We start from the raw sequence: 18,079 nt of genomic DNA on the forward strand, positions 1-18,079 counted from the left end.
AAAAATAAAACAGAGAGCAAACTAATGGTTAATATTCAATTCAATTAATTCAAACCAAAAGAGAACTTACCTCTTCACGAAATCTGTTGACAATTTCACCCTTTTTACCAATAATACTACCAACTTCCTGTAAATATACAAAGAAACAAAAAGTGAGACATTAGTAATAAATAAGAGAAGGTCAACAAATTTTAAATGATCTTAAACTGTTTTTCTAGGTGACTTGAGGCTACTACTACCAACTTTGCTGTCCGTCTTCCATCCTTCTCTAGCACAAGCAATCAATCCTTCAATCCGTCTCATTCCCACCTCTGCCATTTCTTCCTTCCCACACACAGACACACATCCAGACAACCAAACATTCAAAAGCACTTTATGTTCTTTTTATGTATATGTACATGTGTGTGTGCGAATATATATATATATATTTCCTTTATCTATCTCTCTCATTCTCTTTCTTTATCATTCTCTGTCATTTTTCTTTCCCAATTTTCCATTTTTTCATTTACGTGCAATGTCAGTGACGATGCTCAAATTTGATTAAATATTAAGTGATATAATACCAGAGGAGAAAAAAAATATGTACATACGTACACACACATGCTCTCTCCCTCACCCTCTCTCTCTGTTTCCCCCTTACCGCGTATGTATGTGTGTGTAACTACTTTTGCATATTTAATTGCCACAAAAAGCAATTCACACCCAACCTACCATATACCTACCTATACATTACTCTTCAGAGCCCATGCCAGACCCAGACCCAGATCCACATCCAGACCATCCCATCCCATTCCCCTCTCTTTCCTCCCTAACGAACATCACGCCGCTTCGATGTAACCAGTATACCCAAAAATCCATTTCCAATTTCTGTCAGAAGACTGACTGACTGTGTGTATGTGAGTCAAGTCTGGAGTAAGCGAGGGCAGGGCCAACGGAGGAGGTAATGAAATTTGCGGCCAGCACTTTTACGCGTTTTAATTGATTGTAAATATCTGCACTACCACAGCAGTTCGTAACTTTGTTTAAGCGCAACAACAACCAACAACAAAAAGGGAAACCAAAAAACAGAAAAACGTAACTTCACTCACTACCCAGCGAAAGGAGCAAAAAAGAGAAGAAAAAAAGGAAAGTGGGCGGCCAACGTGGGGCAATCATTTGGGCTACTCCTCATTTCAATATGATTTTCTATTATAGCTGAATCTCAACATTTGATTATCGGTAGCTTTAGAAAATTTATCGCAATTTAAGCAGCTTCTTTAAAGCAAGCACATTCTATAAATATGAAACAATGACATTAGTCCCCAAAAGTATGCAAAATATAGTGAAATACGTCCTTTTTTTTAACCTATCAAAAACTTTTAGAGTGGTTATTTATTTCATAGCTAATTTTTAAGCCTCTAGGATATCCAAATCTTACGATCTTTTCGAAAATGAACTTTTCAGTTACCAATTGCATACTTTGAGGGGCGAATGTCCTCTATCTTACATTTTCCCACTGAGGTTTCTCATAAAACTTTAATTTTCAATTATTAGAAAACTCTTTGATTCAATCAAAACCAAACGACTTTAACTAATCACTGTGCTGCATCTAAAGAGGATTGGGATCTATGGCAGATCTAAACGCCAATGATTATTTCATGGGTTTTAGTAATATTTGAAAACTTTGAAAAGGGCGAAAAAGCGAAAATAAATTCAAGCAAAATCAAGCCCGACCCGATTCTGTTGCTGAAAACATTATTCTGTCTTTTCTCTCTCTCTCTATTTTCCTCTCTAATATTTTGCTATGCATTAGCCAACCCAATCTCTATTGCATATTCTATTTGGGTGTAATTGAACAAAGTTGTAAATTATTCCTTTTTTTTTTTTTAAATACTCAATATATTATAGTAAAAACTTTACCTCGAACTAAAGGACTGGGAATTTGAGTGATTTGCCAAAAGTGACTTTTATATACCCTCTATTGATATTTTAAAGTTGATTTTAGGAATATGTAATTTAAAGCAAGGCAAAGTTTCCTAAGCCAATTTAGCTAATCGTTTTTGGTCAAGTTAATGTTGGCAGCAATATGAAGTAAGAACTTTATTGGTTTCTCGACTTTAACTGACTGAAAATTGCAGATGAACGAAATGTTTATACCCTACGTACTATATGTGTATATAAATATAAACCTCCCAACTGAACAATAACAATGCCAACCTTCAGCCAAAAACCAAATAAAAAAAAACCAAGCTGCACTCAGGGCACTTGTGCTTCTATCTCACTCTGTTTCTCATTCAGTTTGCATTTTAGCCAAAAACTATTGAGTGTGTGTGTGTGTGTGTGAATATGTGTGTTGGCTGGCTCAGAGTATTCCCAAGCATTTAAAGTCTGGGCAGTTTGCCAGTTTTTTTTTTTTGTCGTCTATGTGCCACACAGTGTATTCCATTTTTGTTTGCAATTTTTATGCGCTGTTTGCATTTTCTGTTATTTTTTTTTTGTCTGTCTCCATTACTCTCTCTCTCTCTTTCTCTCTCGCACTCTTCATCCTTGTTGTTCTTGGGTTTTTTGTCTTTTGTTGCTACTGGTTTCGTCCACTCTTCGATAATATTTATGCCTATGACTGCGCCGCAACTTGGCAAACTAAACCGTTAAGTAAAATATGAAAAAAATTATTATATATATATATAGAAATATGTGCATGTATGTACATCATATGTATGTATGTATGTAGGCATGCAACAACAACAAGTTTATTGTCGAAATTGGCATAATTATTGGCATAATTATCATTGAAAACGACAGCGACAGCGGCGGTCCAATTCGTTTATACCCCGAAAAAAAAAACAGAAAAGAAAAACAAAATAATGATGGCCAACAAGCAAAATGCATTGCGTTTTTACGCCTGTCTGCGCGCACTTGCGAGACACAAAATTTTCATCTCTATAATTTATAGGCAAACTACTTTGCTAGCCTCCCACCCCTCATCCTCCGCCACTCCTCATTTCGCTCTATAACCAATGTTAATGCAACAAACACAGTTTAGGCCTGATGCTGCTGCTAACGAGAGAAGGCCATTCAATTTGCCCCTCATCCTCGTCACCGTCCTCCTTCTACCCGCACTCATCATCGTTAATAATGTGAACAAATGCCGCTCCTCTTCGACATTTTCGGTAACTTCGGTTCGAAGTTTACGCAATTTGCATAAATCCCGGAGAACGAACATGCTAAACACAGTTGGACCGGACATTCGGCCGGATAACAAACGACGTAGGCGCACTCTCACTCACTGTGAATAGAGAGCAAAATCGGCACTTTCACTTGATTGAATTGATTTTACTTTAATCGAAGAAGGGGAGGGGAATGGGGGATATAGGGGTGCGGGTGAATAGTTAGTTACTCTTGTCAATTCCAAAAAGGACACGACTTGAATTGGTCTATGTGTGTGGGTGTGTGTGTGTGTGTGTGTGCAATTAAATGCCAACAAAAAATTCCTCTGATTTGTTTCCTCCTTTACCACAATCCCCCCTCCCCCCTCCAATCACTGCGCAATGTAAACGCATTTTGCATTTCGAATTTTACAATTTGTATGCAAAAATCACTTTGTGGTTTCCATGATGCAAGGAGGAGGCAAATGTTGTTAGCTGGCACTTCTCCTCCTACCACCCTCCCCCCCACACACACATCTACAAAAACTTGTATTCTTTTGTTGTGTTTTGGTCAGTTTAAAGTTTTTCGGGTTTTTATCTAGGTAAAATATGCATATAAAAAGTTTACCAAGACGGGAAGAGAAAGAAAACGAAACGGTTCTACAATGAAATTTTCTAAAATAGTCTTGTGGTCGGTCAATCAGTACCACATGATGGTATGATAATTTATTTCATTGGCGCCCAACGTAAGGCAAGGCCCTAACAATTGTTTAAGAAAGAGCAACTCTTTATAGCCAAAATCTGAAGGCTAACTCCAAGTCTATTAGAAATAATTATGTTACCCTAATTATCGGCCCATTAAAAAAGAGAAAAAAAACAAAAACAAAAAAAGGGTAAAGAAAATCCAAACAATTGTGATAAATTTGCTGCTGCTCGTATATCTTTTTCTTTTCTTTTCTCTCATTCGTTGATTCGCTCCCTCTCGACTTATATTACCTACTATATAATCTAATGTTATTCTCAGCGAAGCGAAAAATTTTGATAGGCCATTTATCGCGTTTTTAGGGCTCGTCAAATATCGCAAACCAAGTGCCGAAAGATGAACAAGACGAATTTGATGAATGATGGACGGAACAATAAACATAACAGAAAAGGCATTAAAGTAGTCTCAAGAAATGGACGGACAGACCGACCGACCGACCACCAACGAATGGGGCACGGACAAACAAATAGACGGACGGACACAAAGCCAATTTGTGACGAGCTTTTTTTTTCATGTTAGTAGAGCAGCCAGCCAAGTCAGCCAGCCTTCCATTAGACGAAGCGGTAAATCCCTCGAAAAAAAGAAAATTCTCATGTTTTGATGGACAAAAAAAAATGTTAGAGAAAATTAATAAAGGGTATATTTTGATTGAAAGTTTTCTCTCAAACTAAATCTAGGATTAAAAATTGTATTGAAAGTAAATTTATAACTTTTCAATCAAATTATATTTATATTATATATATATATATATATATATATATATATGTCAAAAATCGTATGAAAGTTTCTTGTGAGGGTATCGGGACTTTGTCATGATCAAAAAGTTAGAGAAGTTTGTGTCTCGTTTGGTTGTTGTGTGTTAATGCGGCAGCGTTGAAAATTTTACAAAAATATATAAATTGCTGCAACAATAATAACAACAACAACAACAACGCCAAAACAATCTGACAGCAATTGCAAAACCGTGAGAACCATTTATGGGAGCTGCTGCTGCTGCTGTTGCCGGTTGTTGCTTTTTTTGTCGCTGGCAAAAAAGAAAAATGCAAGAAAAACTTTGCAACAAATGTGTTTTTGGAAAATGCTTTGGCCCAAGAGTCATTTGGGGGGGATAAGGCGAGGGAGGGGAGGGTCACATATGGCACACATGTGAGTAGGTATCCCTGCTGTAGCTCCTCCCCCTCCTCCTCGTCCTCCTTCTCACCCATATAAATCATGCTGTGCATTTGTCGCCCTGTTTTGGTTTTTTTTTTCGCCCCTCGTCTCTTTCTGTTACTGGCAGGCGAAAATGCAACGAAAAAACATCAGCAACAGCAGCAGCGGGAAACAACAACAACAACAACAGCAGGAAAAAAAGTACAATTAAATAATTTACAATTTGCCAGAGACAAGCCAAAATTGCAATTACTACATACAAACGCAGCAAGTGGCAATTTTTAATTTGATTAAATGAAAAAGAACAAAGTGAGTGTACGAGAAAAAGAGAGAGAGAGAGAAAGGGAGCAAAGGGAGAACATGACATAGAAGGAGACACAACAGAGACAGATGCAAAACGCCTGCCATCTGCCAAGACCTAAATGTCAACTTGAATTTAAACCTACTATATACTATGTATGTGCATATATATAAAGTGATTTCAATTAACAAGCAAATGCAAAGGATATTCAAGAGTTTAAACAACTTTAAAGTCATCTTTTACCATTACGCAAACGGATTAAATGAGACTAAAGGGAAACAACTATTTTAATTCATGCATTTTGCATCTTTCTATGAAATGATTTATACAAACTTTGTGTAAGATGATAAAAAAAAAAAAAATCTACCCACATAAAAATTTTATATTTATATTGTAAAAAAAACAATGTCATGATTATCAGGGGTATATGAAGATAAAAAATATTATGATAACTAACATTTAATGTTAAAACACACAAATTACTTTAAGTTTTTAAGGGAAAAACGATTTAAAACAGTTGATCTGTGATTACAATCGATGGTTAAACACTATCGACCAATAAAAAAAATCGATGAGAACGTCTATCGGATTTTGCCCAGCACTAGTTTATTGTATCGAAGTAAAATCTGCTTATTGAACGTGGACTTTTAACCTTAGTGCTCTCACACAAATATAAATAAATAACAAAATGCAGGAATACAATTGAATAAACCTAAATTAACTCAAAGCTTTTGGAATTACCAACTAAAATTAATAAATTATGTGTTTTCGATTTCTGCTGAACAAAAGTCATTGATTTTATCAATGGTATAAAACTGCTGATTAAACTGCAATTTTAATTAATGCGGTCTCCTTTTCATTTCATACTCGAAAAAGGAGTCGACTTTTATCTAATGGTAAGTCCATTCTAGATCATATTAAACCTTCCTCAAGTTTGCCTTTTGGCAATGTTATTACTCTAATTTCTAATAAACTTTTGTGTGACAATTGTAATTTAATATGCTGCAAAAATTTTACTTGAAATGTTGTTTTGTGATATTTGATTTGTCATCTATGTATGTTGTTTTTCATTAGCGACAGCAATTTTCTTTTTGTGTGCACACACACACACAGAAAGTCAGACAAACCGGACAAAGATTTTTCAATGTGATCTAATTAAAGAGAAAGCTATAGCTGTTAGCTCTGTTGGCTCTCTAGCTCATTTCACCTTACCACAATTGGCATTCGAAGTATTTTTGTTGCTGCTTTTTGCTGCTAATTGAAGTAGAAATGTGTATTCGATTCTTAACATTACATGCCAAATGATACAGATGAAGGGGACAAAATCAAGAAGAAGAAGAAGTAGAGGTAAATATTTTCTACCATTAACAACAACAACAAGCAGCACATATTATGCAATGCAACAATTCATATAGAATATTTACCTATAGATGAATTTTATATATACCATGTCATTTGTATAGGGTTAAAAAGTATAGTTAATTAAATTTAGACAAGTGCTTGAGAAATGTGGCGCACTATACTGAAAATTTGCAACAAACATCATGATGATGATGATGATGGGGCAGATTTAGGTGTGTGTGTGTGTGTGTATATACCATGCAATTTCACTAATTAAAAATGCATGATTCAAAAATATACAGCAATAAAAACAACAGCAACAACACCTACCAACAATAAAGAAGAAGCAAAATGGCATACATAGATTGTGTCTCGACTCGACTCGACTCTCGACTCTTGGTTTCCAATTCAATTCATTCTAGGTGAGATTGTACTACGACGAATGAGTGACGGAGCAGCAACCCAGTTTTTTCTTTAGTCTTTTTTGGGTTTTCTTTTCTATGCAATTTACAAATGCTTGCCAAGAAAAAAAACAAGAGAAAAGAATGAGAAAATGAGAAAAAGAAAAAAAAAACAACAAAGTGAAAAAGGCGTTTTTCAATTTTCACATTGTTGTCGTTTGCTCGCTCTCTACGTCTTGAATGCGTTCTTGTTTTTCTTTTTTTTTTCTTCATAAATTAATTAACTGCCTCACGACTTCTTGCCAGGTTAGTTGGTTGGTTGGCTAGACGACAATGTCGTTTTTTGAGTCACTTTGCCAGTGACTGTGACTTTCACACAAAACTGCAACAATTGCAAAATGAAGAACAGAAAAAAAAAGACAAAAACCTAATAAGCCAAAGTTAATTAGAGATGGAAAAGGCAGAAAAAACTAGCAACTAGCTCCATGACTGGCCTTGACATGCAACCAACTAGCAGCAATAACCATGCAACAGCAGCAGCATCTCTCATATGCAACTTCAACGTCATCGACATCGACATCGACATCGACATCCACTCCTCCCCTTCTCACCCATCACCATTTAAAGTACAGTCTCGTCATCATTATTATTATTGTTCGTTGACTTTTATGATTGGCATTGCATTGCCTTTTGCTTTTGCCTTTGATTGACCACATTTTGTTGCTGCTTTTGCTGATTTCTCTTCAATATCAATTTGGCCCATAAAACAACCAAAAATGAAGCAGGAACTAAATTTTTAGCTGAAATCTCTATATGTACATATATGTATATATGTATATGCAAGTGTTTTCGGCACGTTTTTCAATCGCAACGAAATTGAAAACCAAACCCCTTTCAAGGTTTAATTCATCATCATTATCATCGTCTTTATCATCATCGTCTGAGAGACATTATAAGTCTATGTGTAATTGAAGAAGATTTATGACAGCTTTGTGTTAATTATTTCTGTATTATTTCTATGCAAACTTTATTACCAACTGAGTAAGTAAGGGTATAAAAGAAAACAACAATTTCATATTTATACTGCCAACTCCAAGTCAATTCAAAGGCGCTAATATTTTTAATCAAACTTGATAAATACATTTTCCAGAAAATTCAAGTAAATTGAGTAAAATATTTACTAATTTAAAGAAGATGAGAGATTACATTTGATGAGTTATTTTAATTACTTTTGAAACAGTTCACATGACTCTCTCTTAAGCACGATAATTCAACAAAGAGTATAAAGACTTCGGGGCTATGAGTTTATTGTTAAAAAATACTTATAGATAGAGTGTGTGGTGGAGTGCTCTTTGGCTGTCGAAAGCGTTTACAAATACAAATGTTTATTTAGGGATAAGTTTCCACATAATTTGAGTTGAGTTGAGTTGAGTTGCCAGTTTCAACATTTTATTTGTGACACGATAAACCAAATCATTTCTTTTTTTAAATAAAGAAAACTGATTTTTAGCTCAACTTGATCTTAGTTAAGGTGTATCATAACTAAGTGTTTTGGTTTTATTTTTGCTAGCCGATTACCCTTGTCCATTAAAAAACATTTACACTAAATCCCCCCCAATCCCATTTAGTGTCTAAAAGTAAAAATGAACAAAAACAGAAACGGAGATGAAAAGATGAGCATCAGAGAGTAAGAGATAAAAGGGGAGGAGGAAGAGAAGAAGACAGAGAAAAAATACCTCTCTAAATAGCAGCTTATTTATTTAATAACAGTCAACAGCCATTAAAAACTATTATTCAACAACATTAGCCACGTCACAGCGAGGGACAGAGACAGAGAAACAGGGAAAGAGACGGAAAAAGAGAGACAGAGACAGAGAGAGAGAGAGAGAGACTCTGTGAAATAAGCTGAGGCTGTCACGCAAATCCACAGCACAACAAAACAGCGCGTCAACAACAAAAGTCGTCGTCGTCTCCTCTGTTGGAGCTTGAGATGCTGCACTTGACTCTAGATGAAGAGGGGATTGAATGGGGAGGAGGAAGTACGCCTACTAGTAGTTGACTAACTGACTCACTGACTGACTGACTGACAGACAAACTGACTGACTGACATATGAATGTGTTTAAACGCTTGGAAACGGGAGGTGGCGGAGGTAAATAATGCGTGGCTAAGCAGTCATTTATCTCACTTAAAAATTAAATCTTTCAAAAAAAAAAAAAAAAAAAAAAATGCCAATTTAACACGATTGATTTACACAATATTCAAAATAAAATACATATATTTGGGTGTAAGGAGGGAGGAGACTGCTGCATGTTGATGCATTTTAAATTTAATCCAATTGAAAGTCAGCGACAGGTGCAAAGATAAGGCGACATAATGAGCGATAGATATAGAAAGAGAGAGGGAGAGAGAAACAGACGACCCAGACGAAGACATTTACATGATGATGTGTAGTCGAAAATTGGCAAAAAGGCCAACAACACAACAAAATGGGCTATAGGACATAACAACGACGACAACAATTTATTGCAAAAATAGACACAGACAAAAGGCAAGAACAAAACGAAATAGAATAGAATAGTAGAGAGAAAAACGGTCTTGAAGACGAGGAGGACAAGAAGGAAGATGCCAAGAGGCAGGCCAGGCCAGGCCAGGCAGAGGCACTTACAGAAAGACAAAAATGTCTAATGAATAATTGCGCACTTTTTGGCTTTTATTCAGCTAGTTACAAAAATAAATACAATATATTTGCTGTAAAAATGTAAAATGCGATTTCACTAGCAGTCGTCGGTGCGGTGCCCTCCCCCTTCTTTCCCTACCCCAACGACAACAACAACAACAGAAACAATTCCCTTCTCTCTATAAGGATTCGGGCAATAAATTGTAAAAACACTTTTGTACAGACGCCGCCACCGCCACGAAAAGCAACAGCAACAACAACAACATAAAGAACAACCACATATAAGTCGTCGTCTCGGGTCTCTTTTTGATCGATAGTTATAGATTAGCATGATTTATGCGAATAGCTGCTGCTGTATGGTACACACACTTGGATATTTATATAGGTATAGGAGAGTATATGTAAATCAATTTTTGATGCTTAATGCAAATCAAGTGCCTAACACAGCAGGCGGCAGCCAAAGCCAAAACGAGTGAGGGAGATGGGGACCGAGAGAGAGAGAGAGAGGGAGAGGGGTAATGTCAACTGCGTTCAGGCAAATTCAATTGATCGGTTTTTCTATGTAGTCATATCCGCGTATTGACTTGTTCAATTGGCCATGCAAAGAGAAGTGAAGGTATTGAATGTGATTTGAGGAAGGTTGGCCGAGGTTATGGTTTGCCATGACAGAGATAAAGAGTGAAAGAGAGGGAGAGCGAGACAGAATGATTCAAGCATTGAGATAGGTTCTTGAATCTGATAAACTATGCGAAACTTTACATTATGTTACTTTCTTTAAACTCTCTCTCTCTCTCTCTTTTTTTTGATGGAATTTTAAGATTTATTCAATTTTCACCTCAAAGCATTTTGATTGATTGAGATTTTGTAATGACAATAAATATAAAATTTAAGTAATTATTTCAAGAATGCAGATGACAATTGTGTGTGTGAATGTGTGTGTGTGTGTGTGTACAGGACAAATGAAATTTACTTATCATATATGTTTATCACTTATTGATATTAAATGCATTCAACATTTCAAATATTTCATTAATGTGTATTTAATATCACTTGAAATTTATGGCAATAAAAAAAACAACCAAAGACAAGAAACAGCATTTTATTGTCAGAGAAGAGAGAGGGGAGGCAGTCATTATGTTAATTGTTGTAGGAGATACAAATATTTGAATACAATATTTAATATTAATTCATTTCTCTTCTTTTTTTGTTGTTTTTTGTTGGTGTTTTCAACTGGTTTAACTTGTTAATGCATTCGATTCATTTGAACCTTTGATTGATCAACATAATTAATATCCTGTTGTGTGGGGCGGGGGATGAAATATCTTAAAAATCCTGAAGAGAATCTGTTTAACTAATTTGACTGACAGTTTTGACAGAAGTTCTATAACTTATTAATACTTTCTCATAAAAATGATTCATAAAATGTTGTAGTTATGGGAAACTTGATTTGTTTATAGGGAACTTGATTGGTCCATAGATATATATTTATTTATTTTTTGAGGAGGGATGAATATGTCAGTAGCTCTATCTGCTGAACAATTGATTCAGCAACTTGATGCTGTTGTCGTTGTTGTTGTACTCCTGGTTTTTTGCCCCTATTATTATTATTACTCATATCTGGAAGCCATAATGATTGTTTAATAGCCGCGCAATGCTTGCGCTGCGCGTTCATTTCGATTCGCATTTTATGACTTTATATATATATATGTATATGTATATTTACTTTTATTTATTCCGATTCTCGTTCAATATATATATATATGTATATGCATCGTTCCTACTTTAATTTGCCATTAAATGGGGTGGGGGGATGTGGCATAATGCGTGACGTGGCGTGTGTTTAATTTTAATTTGCATAAAAAATTGCACGTTAATTTATAATTTCATTGTTTGTTTTCCCTCATGTTGTTGGCCTCTCCTTCTCTTTTCCACTTGGTACTTCTTTTTGGTGTTTTTGTTTTATTTGCTATTGCATTTCTTTTTATTGATTTTGCTGTGTATTGGCATATTTATTTCATATATAATATATAGTGCTATATATATATATATATATATATATATATATATATATTTCTATATATATAGATGTATGTATATACATACTCTGAATATGTCTATAAATATTTAAAAATGACAGAATCCAATGGTGTGCATAATAGCGTAGATATTTTAATAGACATGTGAGGAGAAGTGGGTTGCCTTTTTCCTTTTTTGCTTTTGTTTCTTTTTTGCCTTCTGTTTATGGGTTTTGCATTCGAAATTGAAAACAAAGTCAAAATGAGATGTCAATATTGAAAATTGGATCTTTTAATAATAAAGTAGGCGACAGATAGAGAAGAGAAGAAGAGATGGGATGTGAAACTATATTTAATCATTATTTTTTAATCAAATTTCATTTTGGCTTTGCATAAGAAAACGTTAACTCTTTCTCAATGGAAACATGAACAGATTACGAAAATATATTCTTGAAATATATCTTAAGGCTGAGCATAGTTAATCACATTAATTTAACAATTATTTTAAAAGATAACACAACTTTACTCTAAAAAAAAATCTTAAAAGATCTTTCCTTACGATCTATTATCCTACTGACAGCTTCTTTAGCTTTTAATCCTCCAACTAAAGGCAGGCAGCTTTAAAGGACCTCTGGACTAACATTCCACTCGTCGTTTCTGTTTACAGAGAAATCAAATTTAGTCGCTACTAATAAACAAACTTAAAGAGAATAAACCATCCTCATATTAATAAGGCCCAATTTTTGCAATTATTTGTCAAAATGATAACAAACTTGTCACTTTAAATTATTTATGCCTGGATATTAAGAGTTTTGACATCTCATTTTCTCCCATTTTTCCAAGTGGAAATGTGCATTACACGCGATGGCCACACGACACATTAATATGCTTTATATCAGGGAAAAAAAAAGGAGTTGAGATCCATAAAAATATATATATATACATAATTGTACATATAAAGAGAGAAAGATATTGGCATTCAATTGCAATTCATTTCACACTATACATAATTGAATTTATCCATATGCCTTATTTATTATTATTGTTGTTGTTGTTGTTGCCTGTCATATTGTAGTTATTTGAATTAAATTGAAAAAAAAAAAAAGGTTAAAATACTTTTGCAGCATTTTCGAGTTGAATGTTAATTAAAAGGGTCAATGGAAAGCTCTTTCCCACCCAGTCAGAATTTGGTGTAATTTCTGAACACGAACAAATTGGTTTAAAATCCTTTCTCTGATTATAAAAGGACTTGTTTGTGGCAAGAAACCTCCTCTGAATCTTTTTTAGAGCTAGAATCCTTTACTTTGAGCATATGAAAAAGTCAAAATGAAGTCTTTTAATTATGTGTATGATCAGATTCAGGCCCAAAATAGACCTATCAAGGTTGTTTTTTTAATGAATTCATGATTGTTTAGGATTGCCGCAGTTGAACTTACAGAGTGGAGAAAGTTTGCTGTTTATTGAAGCCTTTCTTGCTTTTTGATTGTGAATCTAATCTTACAATTAACAGTTGATTATTGAGACCATTTGGCATCTAGGGTTGCCACCATGCCCTTTAGATATATATGAGAGATCTCTAGGACTTACCTTTCCTTGCATAATCAGCCTTATTGTGAGTGTCACCGATGGATCCTCGTGTTTGATAGGCGCTCCGCCCGCACTGCTGCTTGTGTTATTGTCCTCCATTTTTATGTTGTTTTTTGTTTCTTTTGTTTTTACTGCTTTTTTGCTGCTTTGTTGTTGTTGTGATTGTTTAATATATATTTATGTATATATATGTTTTTTATTTGCTCCTTACAGGTAGAGTATATGGGGTTATGATGATCTGTGTTTAAGTTGATCTATTCAAGTTATCGACCGAATTTTTACGATCTATTTTTTCTTTTTTGTTAATTTGCTTTTATTTTATTTGGTTGTCTTTTTGTTTTTTCTTTTATTTTGTGTGGTTTTTACTTGGTTTTTTTTTTACTAAAATGATTTTGGTTTTTAGTTATAGTTTGTAAATATAATTTGCATTGATTTTACTATATATATATGCATTTAAATATATATATATATATTGATCATACATACATATAGATTTTGACTACTTGTTTAATTAGTTTTTAAGAGTTGTTCTTGTTGTTGGTTTTTTGTTTTTTATTTGAAAATTAAATTGGTGGTGTCTTTTGCTAGTCGTACTACGTTTTTTGTTGGCTTAAGCTCGCTGCGTTCTGTGTTTTTTTTTTCTTTTTGTTTTTTTTATATTATTATATTTTCTTCTTCACAAGAAAGTGTTTTTTGGTTTTATTTATTTATTTTGTTTTTTTTTTTACAATAAAATGCAACAAACAATCACTGCTTTAGATTAGTATTAGATTTATTTTATATTTTCATTAATTTTTCTTTGTTTTATTGTTGAGCAAAAATACTGTGTTGCTTAGCTGCTGCTGCTTTTTTTTTTTAATGAAGATGATGATGATGATTTACCATTTACTGCAAAGAGAGGGAGAGAGAGAGAAAGAGTGATTTGCATAATTAGTTTCGGTTGCGTTTTCTTGGTTAAAATACAAATAGAATTAATAAATTTTCTTTTTTGACATAAATCATTTTTGTTGTTTTTTTTTCGCATTAAATATTCCATTCTCAAAATTTCATATTTACAATATGAATTTTTAAAGTAGCTAATTTATTTTTGGGAATAAAATTCTTCTGCAATGCATTTAATCAAAATTGTTGCCCCGCGGGGAGGTATCAGGGAAACAAGAAGAAGAATGAGAAGGAGGGGGAATGGCTGGGTGGAGGGGGCTATGTATGGGAGTTGGCGACTTCCGGCACTTTGTTGAACCATCGACAAGGAGGAAGAGCGAGAGAGAGAGAGAGCGAAAGAGTGAGACGTAAGGTAGGCCAGACACTGGCGCGCCTCGTTCATCATCATGCCCCCTAAAACCCCTTCTCCACCACCACACCCTTTTGCACTCTATAACCGGCACCGCAATTCACATGCTTATTCCTCAAATCAGATGCTGCCTCTGCTGCCTGTCCTGGGCCTGTTTGTAATTTTGATATGAAAAACAGAATTTTCTGATTCTTTTTCATTTCAATATATTTTGGGTTTTTTTTTTCGCTCTCCCCCTTTTTTTCTTCTTGTTCATTTTCATTTTTGCGCGCGCGTTTTTCGTGCAATATACAACACACAACTTTGAAACTGCGCCAAGTTTTTATGCATATTCCAAATGCTGCGACGACAAATATATACATACATACATATATATATATATATTATATATATAATATCGATGTGTTGCTGTTGTTGTCGTGGCATTTCTTACGCTCGAAATCACTTCATGTGCAATTTAGTACAGATATATACAACATATAAAGCATTTCATATGCATACACACACACACACACACAGACACACAACATCATCTCCTTCTACATCTTGTTCTTCTTCTACTGCTCCATCGTGACTCCTGCTTCTCTCCTTCTCCCTCCAACGTTACCCATACGTTTATATCACAAATTCCCAGCATAACTTTATATGTACATTTGTTTGCCAGAAGGCAGGAATCATTCCCAGGGGCTACAAAATATTTGCACAGGCCAACGCGATGACTACCCAAAGCTTCCATCTTCATCCTTCCATAGGGCCGCATATCGCCCCGCCCCGCCCCGCCGCACGCCATCCCATCTCATTCCTCCTCCTCCTCCCTCTACTAGGAGTTGTTATGAAATTATGCGCACTAATTCCCCATGTAACAGCACAAACAGACAGAGATAGCTAAAATGGAGGATGACTGGAGGGAGGGGACAGTAGTTGGTTTTAGTAGCAGCGCATTAGTTCTGCGAGGACTCAGCTGCTGGCTCTCGCTAAAAGATTTTTCGGGGTCCAGCAAGAGACTACTCTACTCTACTCTAGGAGGAGCAAAGTGATAGAGAATGCGGGAAACAACGTTAACAAAATGCGCATAATTTTGGTTGCAATTTTTTACTTTGACATGGATATACATCTCTATATATATACATGTATATATATATATATATCATTCTCTCGTTTTCTTGCTACCAAGTGCCACGCCCAATTATACAGTTGTTGCTTTTATTTTCTGTGTAACATGAATATTTCCATTGGTTCAAAAGTTAAGACTAGCCAAAAAAACAAACTAGATACAATTGTCCATGCAAATGAATTCTCTGTTTTGTAGGTACTTCCCCCTTTTGGCTTGCTTCTTTCTTTTTCCTACATCGATGTGTCTATGGGCATCATCATGTAAGACAAATTAAGTGGTTGGAGCAGTTTTGAATCTGTCAAAAATGTCACAAAGTATTAACAACTCAAAATACAAATTTTATTTTTAATGCACGTTTAACACATTTTCGAAATTAATATAAGAAAATTGTGTGTATATTTAGACCACACACAGAGGCAGAAATTGGATTCTATGGCAAAGGAAAAGATCGAAGTATATATAGGGTATCTTTGGTTCATCTGGAAACTAACTATATAAAGAAATCAAGTAAGCTTCAGTTGGGGTTCAATTTTAAGAAATGTTAGCAGCATTTATACATTGACATTGATGACCTTTATGACCCTGCGGATGTTAACAGAGTTTAGTTGGATTATAAATTGATAAACACACTCCCTGGCACCGTTTAGGTAGCAATTCAGATTTTTATTTATATAATGACAGAATATTATCAATAAAATGAGTTAAACACTCAGTTTACAAATTCAAAAGTGCAAAAGGGATGAAGAAGTGAATCGATTCAAAATTGTCCTATGTGATGTTAATTGAACTCCCCACATAGTCTTTAGAATGTGTGGCTAATCCTGAAATAACGTTTGCTACCAAAATTATATAATTATAATGGGATAATTTGTTTATTTATAGAGAATGTTTTCATATTGGAATACATTTCTGGTTAACTCAATTCAAAGTTATTTGAATTCCATTTTAACTACACAACATATCTCACAATAATGAGATCTAATCTCATAATGCTGATATTCCTGGAATGTATATATGTATATATGTACATATGTATATTTGACAGCTTTAAACCAAGTATAGGCAATATGCAAATTGCTTGGTCAGGTGTATGACAATTGTGTCATGTATGTAGAAAGTCAGTAGAGTCATAGCAGCAGGATATGCAATTTAGCTTGATTTGAAGATAATTCTACCCCTCACCACCTTCTTGCATTGTCTATCATATACACGTTATACCCCCTTCTTGTTTACCTATTCCAACACATACAGACACATGCATAGGAGATAGAGATGTGCATGTGTATACACACATGCCTATATAGCCGTAGGATTCGCACAAACAGCGTTTTAATATCCAGTACATACTCCCGCAGCGATTTCTTGAGGTTATACACAAGGATGGAACCACAGAGACGAGAGCTGTGAAGAAGAAATAGGAGCCGATGCCGGTGCCAGTGCCGGAGGTGACAGCTCTGGCTGGCTGGCTGGCTGGCTAGGAGGGGGCTCTCAGTGGTAAAACCAAGACAGCGAAAGGCCACAACACAGAACAGAGCAGACAGAACAGACGGAGACATAACAATGAAGAGACTATGGAAAAAAGGAGGAGAAGAACGACATAGACATGCAAAAAGGAGAAAGACAGAGGGAGAGGGAGAGAGAGAGTTAGGGGAAAAGGAATGGAGTATAATAAGTTCCGTTACAAGCTCTTTGAATTCTTTGCATTTCTCGAAGCACGCAGAGAGAGAGACTGAGGACAGACATAAAATGAAAATATCTTCTTTCCTCTTGTTCTCTGTCTGCTGCATTGACATTGAATTGAATCTCCTTTACCAACACATCGTCTTTAATTTACAGGCTTAAACTCCCAACTCCACAAGCAACCAACACCAACTCATTATCAATCATAGGACACATACACGCACTGAGACTCAGACATTAAAGAAGGGAGAACGTCTATAACAACGACTTCTTCATCAGTTTTTAATGACTTTTCTTGTGGCTTCTCTTTCGATATGTATCTTTCTCTCTCTCTCTCTCCCTCTCTGTCTCTCAGTTTTTCCCATTCTCTTTGGTGTTTTTTGGTGTTCTTGGCCCATGCATAACTAGTTTTCTTTTAATTAACTTGCCAACATGGGCGAAAAACCAGTTTGCTTTCTAATTTCCCTTCAAAAGACAAATACTAAGCCCAGGATGAAGGATGATGGCGAGAACAGAGTTTCAATTTTAATCAAAAGCCAAAAAAAAAATCTGTTGCCTACTTTAAGGCCCATAACTTCAAATAGAGTTCTTTCTCTCTCTCTGTGTGTTGCTTTGCGAGAGGTAATATGAG

General features: G+C 35.1%; 1 protein-coding gene across 7 annotated transcripts in view; it reads right to left on the reverse strand.

Annotated features, from left to right (window-relative positions):
- LOC6645358 (poly(rC)-binding protein 3) overlaps positions 1-14,246 on the reverse strand; it is a 29,931-nt gene extending 15,685 nt beyond the window's left edge. For all 7 annotated transcript variants that reach the window (XM_015177779.3, XM_015177778.3, XM_002068021.4 and 4 more), the window contains exons 1-2: positions 13,364-14,246; positions 71-127 (exon numbers count right to left, since the gene is read on the reverse strand). In XM_015177779.3, coding sequence (XP_015033265.1) covers positions 71-127; positions 13,364-13,462 — 156 coding nt within the window. In that variant the 5' untranslated portion in view covers positions 13,463-14,246. The remainder of the gene's footprint in view (positions 1-70; positions 128-13,363) is intronic.
- Between the last annotated feature and the right edge of the window lie 3,833 nt (positions 14,247-18,079).

This window comes from Drosophila willistoni (assembly GCF_018902025.1).
Source record: "Drosophila willistoni isolate 14030-0811.24 chromosome XR unlocalized genomic scaffold, UCI_dwil_1.1 Seg143, whole genome shotgun sequence".
NCBI lineage: Eukaryota > Metazoa > Arthropoda > Insecta > Diptera > Drosophilidae > Drosophila > Drosophila willistoni.